Raw genomic sequence first — 17,019 nt, 5'->3', positions numbered from 1 at the left:
AGTGAAAAACGGAAAAGAAAAAAAACGATTGTATATTTTTACTATGGATTTTTTAAGGCATATCGCATAGAAATGAAGGATTATCTTAATTATATTTAGTGATTATAATTTACTTATTAACGCCGGTCTTTGCTTTGGGCTTACTTGTTGTCAAAATGGCGTCCTTGGGAAATTTGATACGAAATGTTTCCCTGAGAGGAGCCAGATCAGTCAGTAAGACAAAATGGAATCCAGCAGTCTTGTCACCAGCTGGGAGGTATGCTTTAATTAATGAACATAGTTGGTCAGCTGGATTTTTGGTTGTGGCATTGTGACCTCTATATTATTGTAGGTAGCAATCATTTCGCACCCGTGTTCTTCGTCCAATGATTTTAGTAAGTTGAATAAAACGATATCATAATTGTGGTCAAGCCCATTGTATCACTTTATGTTAATTTCAATAATAATTAATTACATTTAATCAACAAATGGTCACGTTTTTGACGGACAATTAAATGTAAATATTGCGGTTACGATTAAAAATGTATTATGTAAGTGCAGCCCAGTATGATTATATTATATAAATGCAAACTTGTACAGACTGTTTAAATTTAAGGCCTAGAGTTTGGCATGACAATTCCCTGCTGTGTATCTCCTGCTAATGTTACAGTAGGGGCCAAAAGACGTAGTTTGTGTTCAAAAGCGGCAGAATTTCTAACTTCTTAAATTTCCAGACAAAAACAATGATGTTAACAATGTAAACAAAAACTTGATATTTGTTACTATTTTTAGATTTTCGGAAAATACGCATTAAATACGTCATGGTTGAAACTTGTCAAGTGTCAGTGTTTTTGGTTGAGAAACAGAAGAAATAATGATGCGACCCGCATCTGGACATAAGAAATATAAAATAATGTCATTTTACTTACCTCTCAAATGTTTAGGATTATGGCATCCTTTTCATGCTTTTGGTGCATTTGCACAACTTCATACATTTGGCTACATTAAGTAAGCAGCCTTATGCATAACTCGGCATATTTTAAGTAGTGATTCCTAAAATTCTTCATTTGTAATGACACAAGATATAAATCTGACAGGGATGCCGCGAATTTGTATTACATGTTCAATTTAAAGGTCTTTTATTCCATGTACTTCCATTAACGGTTAATTAATCCAGATGATAATGAAAACCACTTTAAGACCTGCATAATTGCTAAGTAACTATTCTTGACTTCATGTATAACAATTACACTCGCCAGGTCTTGACGCTTATTCTAATACTTGGTTGCCCGAAGGGCAACCACCTAGCCATTTTCACTTGCCCGAATGGATTTTTTACTTGCCCAATTTTTTGGGGCTCATTTTGTTGTTATAACCCATTTCCAGATTCAACATGCACATCAGGGCTTGCTGTATTTGAAATAAATCAGTTGTCATGAAATTTGTAACTTAGCACATCCATTCAAATTATTAAGGATGAAATGAAATTGAATTATAAGAACGAACAGTCAACCTCTTATCTTAGCCTTGTAATCCTCCATTTATTTTGAAGTAAATTACAATTTATCGCAATGTAAAGTGAACTTGTAAAGTTCCAAAAACCGAGCATCCGAAAATTGGAGCAGTCCGAAAAATAGCCAAAATGACCACGCTGCGTCTGAGTCCAGGAAAATTGTTTCCCCAAGACTCAACCCAGCGTCGTTTTAGTTTCTTTCCATACTTTTTCTCGGATGACTTAGCCTTTTTTCGTTTGAAACATTAAAAAAACTTGACAGTGTCGACTGTCAAAACGCCATTTGTGTACATTGTGAGGGCATTAACTGGAATGCTAGCTATATGGATTTGGTGCAGCTCACGCGATTGGCCAACGGATCTAGACGGAATTACTCGAGCTCTATCGGAAAATATTCGGCAGTCTTCGCCATCGTAGTTTCGAATGAAAATGTCAGAGGAGCTCCGTTTGACCCGATTTTTCGAGTCAACAACCAATGAGTGCATTAGTTTCGGTTTGATAAATACTCTCCAAGAAGGAGAGTACGGACTGCTATTTTTTTACCAGAAAATTCGCCACTATGACGAGTTTTTTTTGTTACTGCCCAATCGGGCAGGTAGATTCTAAAAACTACTGCCCGCCTGCAAAAATTACTTGTCCCGGGCAATCGGGCAGTGGTTAATGTCGAGCCCTGTGTTCTTGTTGAAAGCCCAAAGGCCATTTTTTAGCTTTAAGTTCTGTAGTTTGCGCATTCATCTTAACAAAATTGGTTGTGAATGTTTAAGTTATGCACCTGCAGCCAATTGTATAAAACTTGGTGTCATTACTGGCCACACCCAGGGTTCACAGGTTTGGTAAACATAAATCTGGAAAGGTTTGAAAATCTTTTTGTGTGTTCGTGCATCCATCTCAGCACAACTGATTGTGAATGTTTGTTCAAATTGATCAGTGTTGTCCTAGGATGCCCTTGACTTTGACCTTTTGACCAACTTTTTTTAACTTTAAAAACTACAGAAATTTTACTATGAGTACAGTTTTGAAAGGATTTTTTTTTTTGTCGGATGACTTTTACTTTGCACATATTAAAATAGTTCATGCAGCTAATCTGCTTACAATACTTTCTGGGCTCAGATGTTGAACATGCTACATTTTCAGGTAACCCAAACACAAAACATAAACTATATGTCGGTTGCCTTTTACCCATACATACATGCTCTGGATTGATATGACCACAAAAGCCATGCCAGTAGAGCATAGGCCCTTTTGGGCCTCTTGTTTAGAAGAGCTTTTAATAACAGTAGATTTCGACGAGAAAGCGGTAGGGCGTTAGAAGGGTCTCAAAAGCGGTATATTTTACCTACTGCTGTTGAGTTCACATGTATGGATCAAGAAGGATTAAACGAGGCCTTTAAGCAGCATTTTACCAATTGGCACATCTAAAATTGTAAAAATCATGGGTAAATCAGTGCATCTGTTGATCCCCATATGCTTTTACCTTATACCCTGTGCATTGCAATTTTACTACTCTTTTTTAGACATTGACGATTCAAATATGTTTTCTACTTAGTCTAAACAATAAGACATCAATTATGAGATTTCACTAATCTTTTCAACCATGCTATTGTTCAGATGTGCAAAAAAATCAACAATTTTTTTCTGTTTTAATGTAGTTAAATACGTTGACTTGCATCATATCATGTACTGGTGTTTTTTATATATGCATACTATACATCAGGGCTCTTGCGAGGGGGCGATTTGGAATAGTGGTTGCCTTAAATTCCAAGACTACTCCCATTTGTTACATCAAAGCGACATTGACTTCACCGACAATTTTTAGCATATTGTTAATCTGTCAATCAGCGAGTATTTGGTCACTGTTCCAGCAGTCAAACATCACAATTAGTTAAACAAACAAGGCACACCATTTTAAACATAGCATTTTTAAGCAGTGTTGCTTTTGAAGCCGACATTTCTATTGGCAAGGTACCATATACTATGACGTTAAGAAAATCAATAACATGAATCAAAAACAAATATTTGAAAGTTTTTTTGTGAAATGTTCATGATAAAAAATATTTTGTAATCTCAAAACTATCATTTTCTTGCTTTAGGAGCATTTACTAAACAGTGTTTTCCTCATGTTTATGGTGTCAGAAAATGGAAGATTCGGCGAGATTGCCATTTTGTTAGAACAATTTTTGGAGTTTATTTCTCAACCTTCTATTATGTATTGGTAATTCTTCTTTCGAGGACTGAGGTTTTAAATGTCATTGGATTCTAACATGTCAGCATATTGAAAATTATTTAAACAAACACATGTACATTGTCATTCATACCCTCCCCCAATTGTAGTACAATTTTGTACAGTACCAAAATAAGATTCGTCCCCTGCACTTAATATTTTATAACATTGTTTATGAGGCTATTCTGATTGTTTGAAATGTTTGGCTGCCCGTATTTTGTTTCATTTTAGATGCTTTTTGGAGATAAACTAAGTGACATAGACAATTACACTTTTGCTGTGCCAAAAAGGATACATTCTTTTATGAACTTTCTTATAGTAAAAGCAATCAAGGTGAATGTGAAAATAAAATGAGGTTTGTGGTATGGCATAGCATTTGAATCAGGTGTTCAGATAAGTATCACTTCTCCTTAAAGTTTCCCCTCCCTTTATATGACTGGAGGAAGAAGTTACTTCTCCCAAAAATTTCAGCCTACTGAGAACCCTGTACATGCTATATTGCAGAGGGGGTTTATGTCCAGAATTCCAGGGGATAAACGAGGGGATTTTCATCATCAACAATTAGTGCTTTGGTGAATGTTGTTGACATTGTTAATGGAAATAGAAGTCTTGGTCCAGTTTGATGGTGTGTGATTGCCTCAATATAATCTCATAGAAATACAGCTGACTTTCTTTGTTTTAGGAGTATAATAATCAGACAAAGTTCTCATTTTACTGCAAAGTTAAACTACTTTTACATCAAAATTGATATTATAATTGCTTTGACTATGACAGACAGTACAATTTATTCGGTGGAATTAAATTTTGATTTGATGATAAAATTCCAAAATTAATATGTCTATTGATTTAACTTTGTTTGGAACCCCGACTAATACATCATCCTTGAACAACTCCTGTATAAGTGTGCAGTGTTCTCAATAAGAACCGGCTGCTGGCCAAAATGGAAGATTCAAATGGCAATAGGGCCGGTTCAAATTTGGAAAACTAAATGAATTTTCAGTAGAATAAGTAAAAGCTGGTCGTTTACTATTTGAGACGGTTCAACCAAAACTTATTGAGAACCCTGAGTGTGACTTGTATGTATAAAATCTAAAGTAATCAGGAGCATTGAATCTAATTACACTGTTACATAAATGTTTAAATACTATTACAGTCGAACAGAGGGAAGCTGGCAGCCAGATGGAAAGTTTGTCAAGTCCAAGGAAGGATTGTGGATATCCCCGTTGCCTGAACACAAGAAGCTGTGGCAGGTCCCTGTAGAACATCGTATGTATTGATTTGTGAGATGACTTATGAATTGTGAGAAAAATATGTTTCAAGACTGAAAATTTCAGTTATCAGAGTATGATATACTCAGTTTTTTAAAAGGCTTAAGAAGTATTACCATGATGGGGCTTTAACCCAGACCTCTTGGCTGATTGGCCAAAATGCTTGCTTTGGTAAAAGTTATTATTTTCATATGTTTTTACTTTAATACAAGAAAAACTAAGAGATAGTGAACATGTATACAAAAATCATTATAAAAGTCATTGATACGCATTATCAAGTAACTTCTGTCTGACAAACCTTTTTGTTCTCAGCCAATAACATGGAAGGTGAGGTAGAGGTACAGAATGTGGTCCTCAACTTTGGTCCTCAGCACCCTGCTGCCCACGGTGTGCTGCGACTAGTGCTACATCTGGACGGAGAGGTAGGGGGTTATGTGCTTGAGTTTTGGCTTACCTTACTCTAGACCTTGTGTTGATATTCAAAATCTTGACATCCAACTACTCAGGCCTTTTTATACGCCCGAAGGGTCGTATTATGTTATGGCCACCATCGTCTGTCCGTCTGTCTGTCCGTCCGTTAGCAATTCCGTGTCCGGGCCATAACTTGGTAACTAATAAAGCGATTTCCAAATAACTTTATACAAATCATCACTACATTAAAAGGATGTGTCGCGCGCAATTTCCAGGTCCATACCTCAAAGACTAGAATCACCATGGGGGTGCGTTAGCAAATCCGTGTCCGGGCCACAACTTGGTCACTAATAAAGTCATTTTTAAATAACTTTATACAAAGCATCATTACATTAAAAGGATGTGTCGCGCGCAATTTCCAGGTCCATATCTCAAACACTAGAATCACCATGGGGGGGGGGGGACGTTAGCAATTCCATGTCCAGGCCATAACTGGGTTACTACTAAAGCAATTTTCAAATAACTTTATACAAATCATCTCTACATTAAAAGGATTTGTCAAGCATGCTTTCCAGGTCCGTACCTCAAAGGCTAATTTCACTGGGGGGCGTTAGCAATTCCGTTTCAATATTGGAAGTTTAAGCCTTTGTTGTAAACACTTCACACCTAGTAAGCAGTATACTAGCATAACCTAAATGTTTATTAAAGACCTCAAGCCGAATCTTCTTCGGGCGTATAATGCTCCGTTTCGCGGTGCTCTTGTTTTATTGTACTCAAAGCAAAATAAATGATATTTTTCCCAATCTTCAAAAAAAAAAACCCATCCCAATCTAAAGAAAAAAAATCATGAATGTCTTTTAACCTGTACTTGTTCATTCAACATCCTACTTGAGAAATTGGTGATTTTCATCACATTCAGGGATTAGTATGAAATAATATCTGTCATGACTTATTGCAATTGATATTTACACCCCAAGGATCGATATTTCAGCCGAAATATTTCTTTTGAAAGGGAAAAGAAAATTTATTTAGTAATTTTCGCATCTGCAGGAGACTGAAAAGCTTGTTCTCTTACATGTACATCTCCAATTGTGGCATATTTTGCATTGCAAATTTTCCCAAAATGTCTAGGGTCTTTTCCCAAACACCAGGGATGAGCAAAAAAAGTCACGTGACCACATATGCAAACGCCAGTAGTATTTTGGCTGTATTGATCGGCAATCAAGGTAAGTTTCTTATCGATATTTTTGTTATACGCGAGAGTTCGTTCAAATGACATAGCGCAAAAAAGAATGCATTGTTTTGTCTTTCAATTGGTGTATTGGTCACCATTCATGTCTGCATAGTTTCGGAGAACACTTCGATACAAATTGTGTCCATGAATGCAAACGCACGTAGGTAGTGTTAAAATGTCACATATTAAGATAAATTGCCACATTTTTTCAATTGTTTTGACTTTCAGTTGTTCAATAATGGCTTTTATTTGTTTTAATTTATGAATATTTTGTGCGATGCAATTTGTACAAACAAATGCATTTTCTGAAGTATTTAAATTTGGCAAACGCACGTTGGCATTTTCATAAGGCAAATGTACGTAGTCTACCTAAAATGACAAACACACGGAGGCATCTTATATAATAATAATAATGAGTTATCGTATATGTCGAAAGCTTTTAAAACTTTTTATTCTTTCTATATCCATAACCAAAGGTGGCCAGCACGTGGTTAAGATGGTGTATATTTGTGAAATATGACACCAAAAATGTTTTTAACTGAAAAACCCACTATATAAACATAATACACTAACTGTTTATATAGTGGGTTTTTCAGTTAAAAACATTTTTGGTGTCATATTTCACAAATATACACCATCTTAACCAATACACCAATCGAAAGACAAAACAATGCATTCTTTTTTGCGCTATGTCATTTGAACGAACTCTCATGTATAACAAAAATATCGATAAGAAACTTGCCTTGATTGCCGATTGGCGTTTGCATTTGTGGTCACGTGACTTTTTTTGCTCATCACCAGTGCCAAAGTGGGCAGAAAAAGCCCTGGTACTATATACTAGGTTAAAATGAAATGTGTGATGACCTCCACCTTGACTTGAACTCAGTGACAGTACTTCCATGAAAATGATTTACGGTTTTCTATCTGTATCTCAAGTTAAAACTTTACGTACTTATCAGAATTCATCTTCTTAATGAGACATTATTATTTCAGCAAGTGGTACGCTGTGATCCTCATATAGGCCTGCTGCACAGAGCCACAGAGAAATTGATGGAATCTAAGACCTATATGCAGGTATTGTTATACTTACATGTACATACTTTTTACTATAATTAACTTATGTCCAGATGCTTAATAGTGTGCTTAGAGTTGGATAATCATTCAGTTACCTGCATTAATTAACAAACAAAATGAAAAAAAAATACGTACTTACTTTTTATGCCCCCACAAAGTGGCGGCATATAGGGTTGCCCTTGTCCGTACGTACGTACGTACGTACGTACGTACGTACGTACGTACGTACGTCCCGAAGATTGTTTCCGATCTAATTCTTGAAAACCGTTTGTCCAATCCTCACCAAACTTTAAACACATGTTTGTGACCATAATATCTTGATCAAGTTCGATAGTCATGGAAATCGCTTTAGTCATTTAGGAGTTACGGCCCTTTTTTGCCAAAAATTCCCGAAGATTGTTTCCGATCTAATTCTTGAAAACCGTTTGTCCAATCCTCACCAAACTTTAAACACATGTTTGTGACCATAATATCTTGATCAAGTTCGATAGTCATGGAAATCGCTTTAGTCATTTAGGAGTTACGGCCCTTTTTTGCCAAAAATACTTCAAAAATATATGTTTCCAATCTAATTCTTGAAAAGTATGTGTCCAATCCTCACCAAACTTTACATACATGATTGTGACCATAATATCTTGATCAAGTTCGATAGCCATGGAAATCGCTTTTGTCATTTAGGAGTTACGGCCCTTTATTTGCAAAAAAAGACTTGAAAAATACGTCCCGAAGATTGTTTCCGATCAAATTCTTGAAAACTGTTTGTCCAATCCTCACCAAACTTTTAACACATGTTTGTGACCATAATATCTTGATCAAGTTCGATAGCCATGGAAATCGCTTTAATCATTTAGGAGTTAGGGCCCTCAGATTATCCTGAATAATCATTATGGCTTATTTTCTGTGACAAAAAATCGAAGTGGGGGCATCCGTGTCCTATGGACACATTTCTAGTTTAATAAGCTTTTTTTAAACAAAAATGGAAAGTTGGTAGGACACTTTTGCTCTAATAATCTTAATTTTTAGAAATATGTGTAATTTGATATTTTGTACCTTATGTTTTCTTCCATGGACAGGGTTTGCCGTATTTCGACAGACTGGACTATGTGTCTATGATGTGTAATGAGCAGTGTTACAGTCTGGCTATCGAGAAACTCCTCAACATTCAGGTCCCCCGTCGAGCACAGTACATCAGAGGTGAGCACCTGGTCAACGTCAATTTCAGTCTCACTTATTCTCAAAATGACTCTCTCTAGATTGTGTTAAGACATAAGATTGATTTCATTTGTTGGCCTAATGTGAAATGACTATGATTATAAGAAATTATGGACAACACTGTTGTTCTTCAACATTTGTATCAAGACTTTATTTGATGGGTACAACTTATATAACCTGAGCTATTAATACCAAGGAATCCTTCTACTTTCTTTTAAAATACTTCAGGATTTTGTTTATCATAACGCTGTTCAAATTGTTATACACTTCACAGTGCATGTATAAAATGCTCCTATAAATTGTATAATTTCTATGTGCAGTAATGTTTGGTGAGCTCACACGAATCATGAACCACTGTATGGGTATCGGAACCCACGCCCTCGATGTTGGTGCTATGACACCATACTTCTGGCTGTTTGAAGAGAGAGAGAAGGTTTGTCATTTTTAAGTAATTGTATTAGGTGTATAAGTATAAGGGTTTTATTGTGTAGCACATGTAATTGAGTATTGAGAATAATAAATGTAAAAGCCTCTCTGATATTTACACTTAACTGAAATTTAATTCTTCAGAAACTCGATGAATAAAACTCTGTTTATACATGTTCAATTGTATATCGCCTTTGAAAAATAAATCATATAATTTAAGTGAAGTCTTGGTGGGAAAAATCACCGCCAATGCCTTTCATATTGGGAACATTTTCTGACTTGAGGAAAACAGAAAACCATGCTTAATAGGCTGATATAATGGCAATTATACATGTTGTGACATTTTTATAAAAACTGTATTAGAGTGAAGTATCTTATCTCTAACTGAATCCTTCATTCATGTTGAAATGAGCTTGTTTGTCAAGATATACATTACTTTTTTATTCATTAATTGAAACTGTGTTCACCAAATTGAGAAAATATTATGATTTTTGGGGGAACATGGACACTTTTTCACAAGGAGAAAACAACCTTTAGAGACAGTTAATTGCACCTAGAAAAGTCCATGAATATATAGACTGCAAATTTGAACAAAACTGTTAATGATTTATTTATTATCTTTATGCCCCCACAAAGTGGCGGCATATAGGGTTGCCCTTGTCCGTACGTACGTCTGTCTGTCTGTCTGTACGTACGTCCCGAAGATTGTTTCCGATCTAATTCTTGAAAACCGTTTGTCCAATCCTCACCAAACTTTAAACACATGTTTGTGACCATAATATCTTGATCAAGTTCGATAGTCATGGAAATCGCTTTAGTCATTTAGGAGTTACGGCCCTTTTTTGCCAAAAATACTTCAAAAATATATGTTTCCAATCTAATTCTTGAAAACCGTTTGTCCAATCCTCACCAAACTTTAAACACATGTTTGTGACCATAATATCTTGATCAAGTTCGATTGTCATGGAAATCGCTTTAGTCATTTAGGAGTTACGGCCCTTTTTTGCCAAAAATACTTCAAAAATATATGTTTCCAATCTAATTCTTGAAAAGTATGTGTCCAATGTGGATCCAACAAGTTTTTTCCTGCCTGAATGGCGCCATATAACCTATACAGTCTTGCGATGCCGTAAAACCCAACTCAACTCAACTTATCCTATATGTGCAGATTATCCTGAATAATCATTATGGCTTATTTTCTGTGACAAAAAATCGAAGTGGGGGCATCCGTGTCCTATGGACACATTTCTAGTTTAATCCTGCAATGCACTTGGTGTTGTATACTTTAGATGTTGGAGTTTTATGAGAGAGTGTCGGGAGCCAGAATGCACGCTGCCTATGTACGACCTGGCGGTGTGGACAGGGTGAGTTACTGTTTTAGTTCCCATGTGGCAAAAATCATTACAGCAACACAAAATGTATATTTAATAGTTGTGTAATTTTTTCTCAGAGTGAGCACTAAAGGTTATATTTCATGAAAGGCTTTGCCACATGAAAAAATACTTATGGTGTTATTGAGTTGAAATATATTGCAATCTTTCAGTGTCACAGACAACTTTTCCTTTTTATTTCATTTTTATAATTCATCAACTGGATGCAATGCAATAGAACAAGGTTTTTAACCAGGTTTTCAACGAAAACCGGGTTATTAGAATGAGGTTGTCATTGGGCGGGCGGGCGGTCATCAAACATTGGTTTCTGTTCAATAACTTTAGTTAGCATTGATAGATATTGATTAAACTTGGTGTGTAGGTAGCTTATGTACAGAGCTAGCTTGGGATTGCTTTTGAGGGGGGTGGGGCTAAGGTCAAGGTCACTGTTACTAAAAATTTAAAAATGGTGTCCGCCCAATAACTTTATTTAGCATTGATAGATATTGATAAAACTTGGTGTGTAGGTAGCTTATGTACAGAGCTAGCTTGGGATTTCTTTTGAGGGGGGTGGAGCTAAGGTCACTGTTACTGAAAATAGAAAAATGGTTTCTGCCCAATAACTTTAGATTGATAGATATTGACGAAATTTTGTGTGTAGGTACTAGTAGCTTATGTGAAGAGCAAGCTAGGAATTCCTTTTGAGGGGGGTGGGGTCAATTTCACTGTTACTAAAAATAGAAAAATGTTTTTCTGCCCAACAACTTAGTTAGAATTGATGGATAGTGATGAATCTTAGTGTGAATATAGCTTATATGAAGCTGCAGATTAAACTTGCTCATACAACAAATAAATTGGCTATAATTTCTGATTGCCCATAACAAAAACCTGGTTTCGTCGCATTGCGATAAGAAGCAGCCTATATCTTTACGTTTATCAAAAAGAGATGTTATTTGAAAATTGCTTTAGGTAAGTATCTAATATGTTTAGTTCCCATCAATTCTAATTAAAGTTGTTTGGCGGAAACTATTTTTCAATTTTTAGTTACAGTGACCTTGACCATGAACCCACCCACCTAAAAAAGCAATTCCAATCTAGCTCTTCACATATTAAGTCATCTACACACCAACTTTCATCACTATACATCTTTCTATTTTTAGTAACAGTGACCTTGAACCAAAACTCCCCAAAAACAATCCCAAGCTAGCACCAATTTTCATCACTCTCGATCAATTCTTATTAGGCAGAAACCATTTTTCAATTTTAAGTAACAGTGACCTTGACCACAATCCCCTGAAAAGCAATCCCAATCTACTCATCACGTAAGCTACCTACTTACCATTTTTCATCACTATCCATCATTTCTAACTTAAGTTTATGGGCCGGAACCATTTTTCTACGTTACAGCGAATTGGACCCAATTTACTTTCATTTTTTAAAATGAAACAGGCTGAACTGAGGAAAAACAGTGAAATTATATTTCAAGAAACCCACTTTTTCAAACAGCGAATTTATTAGGATATAATCAATTTTAAGATAGTTTTCATTAAGCCATCAGGTAGCATGAAATAAAAGGCTGAGTGTATCACAATATCAAGACAATGCATTTTGCCATTATAAAATGCTTGGTTACATCAGATACATATTAAATGCCGTCTGCTTCAGGATTTACCAATTGGTCTGATGGACGATATCTACGAGTTTCTCACTAAGTTTGGCCAGCGTATAGATGAAGTGGAGGACATGTTGACGGCCAATCGGATTTGGAAACATCGTCTGGAAAACGTTGGCGTGATCAGTGCAGAGGATGCTCTGCTGTATGGTTTCAGGTTAGTATTTGAATGTGGGGCATCTCTAGACTTACACCCCATTTTTAGCTTTTTTGGGGTGTGTGTGGAGGGGAGCGGTGTGAAGAAACAAACTTGAGTTATTGTCAAATGCTTGTTGTTGGCATGCAAAAACTTAAATCTTGGCCATAACTTGAAAATCCTTAAGATATTCACATGTTGCTAGAATCTAATGCAATTGTACAGCAAGGCCCATAACCAAGGGTTATGCCCCTTTTTTTACTGAAAAATACCAGAAAAGCATTGTTGTGTGCTCCTTGGCACTCTAGTTTGTACATATGAGCACTAGAAATTAGTAAAAATTAAAGCTGCACTCTCACAGATTCAACGTTTTGACAACTTTTTTATTTTTAATCTTTTATCTTACTTTTGCGAAAATCCATGGAAACCAGTGATATAAGACGGATATATGCAAATCTGGGGTCTGATCTTTTGTCAGCAATCTTTTATCATTGGTTCGCAGATATTTACGCAAAAATTTGCAGCTTTAAAGTCATTCTGGAATTGTTAAAAATATTAATTTGCTTAACTAAGATTCTTAAAAAAAACTTCCTCAAATGCTTAGCTGAAACTTAAGACAAATTGAATTTATTGGCTAGATTTTTTTTTTGGCTTGCATGAGCCATAATTTCTTTAAAAGTCATCAAGGAAATTTTATATTAATTCTTGAGTGAGTTAAATATCTGTTTCAAAGTTCACGAGAGACACAAGTATGTTAAAAATATTCCAATAGCTGCATCTGTCAAGGGATTTAATAGACATGATAATCAGGTCAATAAAAACATCATATGCTGATTGGTTGCTATTTATATCCTTAAGGTAGTCGCTCATGTAAAGCTACTCATGGAGCAGTCAAAATGGCTACCACAATGAGATACAGTGGGTTGAACCTAACTTACAGTATATGTTTATTATTTTTTCATTTGCGAAATTTATCTTTCGAGTGAAGATGTTATTGGTGAAACATAATGGGCTGTATGCTAAAATGTCCATCATGTCCAGCATTCGGACTTACAGGTGCTGAAATTGAATGAGCATCAGAAAAACTGAGCTTGGCCCCACTCCTTGTTTAAGTGAAATAGTCAGTAAACAGATAAGTCAGAAACCTTTGTTGATTTAATGGAAAATCTTTCAAATACTATTATGGTCAAGGAAAATAAATGGCTGACAGTCCTCATCATTTCCAGTATCAACTTTCTGTACTTATAGTGGTGTGATGTTGCGTGGTTCTGGCATCAAGTGGGATCTGAGAAAACAACAGCCATACGATGTGTACGACGAGATGGACTTTGATGTTCCAATTGGTACAAAGGGTGATTGTTACGACAGGTAAGGCTGGTTGTGTTGTTATTAACCAGGTTTTCACAAAATGAAAGCACCCTGTTTAATGTTCATGTTAGTGGAAAGAGATCAATATAGGAGATACTGAAGTAAAACATACCAGTACTTATATTATAACTCCAAAACAGGGCTTCTCAAGTTCATGATTTATGCTGGGGTCTATCACTCACTCTGTGCCTCTTTACCCTGCTTTGGGCATGAATCCCTCGTACTCCAACAGACCCTGACTATTTTCATGATTGACAATTATCAACTGTTAGAACTCCTGTCCAAAAGTAGTTATTTAATTCTGATAATTGCCACATGCTCAGTGGAAGTACCCCTATCTATCCTAATTACATTGTGTGTTAGATAGTTAAGGCAACAACATTTATATCATGACCGTTTAAGACAAATTTCTTATCAAGCTCAGTAACTTTTCCTGCTAGTATATATCATTATGAATATTGCCACATGTATGGACTTGTATGCAGGTATTTGTGTCGTATGGAGGAGATGAGACAGAGTATGAGGATTGTACATCAGTGTCTCAACGAGATGCCGGAAGGCGAGATTAAAACTGATGATAACAAAGTCACACCGCCCAAGAGGGCAGAAATGAAGGTATTCTTTTGCCTATTTCAATCTGGGATTTGAATGATTTGATGAGCTTTAGTGAGTAACCAAGCCGTGTAACTTTTGGATGAAAACAAGAAATGTCCATAGTATTCCAAATTTCATCAAATATGTTCAACATTACTTTTTTTTTATTAATACAGGTAAATGTGCTGAACTTCAGGATATTTATGTAATTGTTCATAGGGACTGTAAAATCAAAGACTTGTTAACTGTAAATGTAGAACTCTGGAGAAATATCTTAAAAATGTGTTAGGGTGAACAATCATGGCACCGACAACTGATTAATTGTTATGACTAACCTCCCTGCAATGTTTCAGAACTCCATGGAGGCCCTGATTCACCACTTTAAGCTCTACTCCGAGGGCTTCAATGTACCTCCAGGCTCTACCTACACCGCCATTGAGGCTCCCAAGGTGGATATGTTTGGATGATGTAAATAATTGACATGACACTGAGCCATGCAGACATAAATATTTATAACTTCTTTCGCCAATGGAGAGGTTACTAGTCACAATATAACCCTGAAAAAGCAGATGTACTTGGGCTTGGATTCAATATATTCTTTTGTTAATTATAGAGGGAGGTTGTATTCTAATTGAAGTGTCATATCAATTCTTGAAAGGAGTTTGGTATAGGCAACACCACCAACTTAATTTGTTTTGTCCTAAGAATTCTAGCCACAATTGTAGTTTATTATATTTTTTTAGTCAGTTTAAATACATGAATTGGCTATACTGAAAGATGATAAAATTAAGAATTAAAATGCTTAAAAACTATAATTCATTAAGTGTTATTTTAAGGAAATATCCTCATGAAGTACTGACAGGCATTTTATATATAAATCTCTATAAAGCACTTAAATCCTCAGAGACTTACATTGCATACTAGCTACTTTTTTTTGCATAATCTGAAGAAACATTGCAGCACAAGCAAGCTTTTAAGTGTGTCAAATATGACAATTTTTGGTGTAAAAAAAGGAGCCATCACTGAAAAAAGTTGCATTTTCTCAAAATCTGGTGCTGTAAATCAAACTTAATCCAAGGGCCAAGATTGTTGCTTCAAATGACTGCTGCTTTCAATATATACCTTTTTAAAAGTTAACATATATCAAAAATAATGAATTTATTGTCATGACCAGGGCGAGTTTGGAGTGTACCTCGTCTCAGATGGCTCTAACAAACCATACAGATGCAAGATCAAGGCTCCAGGATTCGCCCATTTGGTAAGTACCCGGGACGGTTATATGTACAAAGATAGTGGAAAATTACAATCAAAATGAGGGCTATTTATCACAACATAGGATTGTGCCAAGTCGTAACATGAGAATTATTTATAATACTTTTCTTCCATAAGTCAAGAAATATAAAGAATGGTTCAGGAGGTTATATCAAAATTATGTTTGCTGTGGTTTCATGGATGTCATGGTGTAATTAACAGCTGGCTGAAATGCCCAATGACGTATTGGTTTAGAGCAGTGCATGAGTTGAGTGAGACAGATAAAGGACTTCACATGAACTGTACTTGATGCATAACGTTTAATGTGTCTGTGATGAAATCAGACCCAAAATTTCCAATCCTGATACCGTATTTTCCCGACTATAAGGCGATTCGCTTATAAGTTGACCCCCCTACTTTGCCCATGAAATCTGGTGTTTTTGTCTTGACTCGTTTATAAGACGGGGTCAATTTTTAAACCAAATCCAGCACTTGAATTTCTCCAAGTCTGTGATAATGTTCAAGCTTAACAGTCAAATATCAACTAAATTTGTTCATTTGCTTGGGATTATTGATTTTATTTCCCGGTACATCCTGAAAATTTAGTGTAAGCATATGGGATTAAGACCCAAAGCCTAGTTAAGGGACTTGGAGCCCTATTAAAAAGGTTTTGAAACACATTTGTCCTGAAAAAACCAGCTTGTCATTTAACAGTAGCACTGCTATCCCTGATTCACAGATACAATGAAGACAAAACAAAACTTGCTTGTCAAAGACATTGATATTAATTTCAAGATAGTTCAAATTTAATGCAAATGTCTTGAACTCATGTATGAAAGTCTGAAATAGGAAGCTTTTCAAATTTATCAGGATTGTTCTATCATCTGATGTGTTTCTATTTGTATTTTAGGCTGCACTGGACCTTCTGGCCAAGGAACAGTACATGGCTGATGTTGTTGCCATTATCGGAACACTTGACGTTGTGTTTGGAGAAGTTGATCGATAAAAACGTGCACATATTGTGAAAATCTTCACGTATTCAACATTTTAGTGCTGTGCAGACAATATCTGAAGAGTTCTGCATTTCTACAGAAGAACTAGATGTCCATATGTTCAAACTCTTGAATGGAATATGGAATTCTTTAAATTAAAAATTAATATCTATGTTGACAGAAATTGCTTTCTATGAATGTTTTGTCTGCTTGCTTAGAATTGTAGTGATAAATAAATTGTTTTGTTATAAGCCTTCTCTGGGTTCCTTTACAATCCATGTTGGTCAAATTTGATGAG

At 35.7% G+C, this 17,019-nt stretch overlaps 1 protein-coding gene across 1 annotated transcript; it reads left to right on the top strand.

Moving 5' to 3' along the window:
- Window positions 1-101: 101 nt before the first annotated feature.
- Window positions 102-16,977, top strand: LOC128234035 (NADH-ubiquinone oxidoreductase 49 kDa subunit-like). Its single transcript, XM_052947988.1, has 13 exons — window positions 102-256; window positions 4,867-4,979; window positions 5,294-5,403; window positions 7,620-7,700; window positions 8,774-8,894; window positions 9,233-9,345; window positions 10,628-10,702; window positions 12,374-12,537; window positions 13,765-13,884; window positions 14,370-14,499; window positions 14,832-14,927; window positions 15,653-15,736; window positions 16,640-16,977. Exons 1-13 carry the CDS (start codon window positions 156-158, stop codon window positions 16,733-16,735), a joined length of 1,404 nt encoding a protein of 467 aa, XP_052803948.1. The 5' UTR covers window positions 102-155; the 3' UTR covers window positions 16,736-16,977.
- Window positions 16,978-17,019: the final 42 nt, after the last annotated feature.

The sequence above is a fragment of the Mya arenaria genome, chromosome 5 (assembly GCF_026914265.1).
Source record: "Mya arenaria isolate MELC-2E11 chromosome 5, ASM2691426v1".
In the NCBI taxonomy this organism is placed as follows: domain Eukaryota; kingdom Metazoa; phylum Mollusca; class Bivalvia; order Myida; family Myidae; genus Mya; species Mya arenaria.
This window is presented reverse-complemented; position numbering and strand designations above follow the sequence as displayed.

Excerpts from the sequence above, each read along its gene's own strand:
- LOC128234035 (XM_052947988.1), top strand. The coding sequence starts at position 156 with ATGGCGTCCTTGGGAAATTTGATACGAAATGTTTCCCTGAGAGGAGCC. Across the intron at positions 9,346-10,627 it reads TGTTTGAAGAGAGAGAGAAG|ATGTTGGAGTTTTATGAGAG; the intron begins GTTTGTCATTTT and ends TGTATACTTTAG. Across the intron at positions 12,538-13,764 it reads GCTCTGCTGTATGGTTTCAG|TGGTGTGATGTTGCGTGGTT; the intron begins GTTAGTATTTGA and ends CTGTACTTATAG.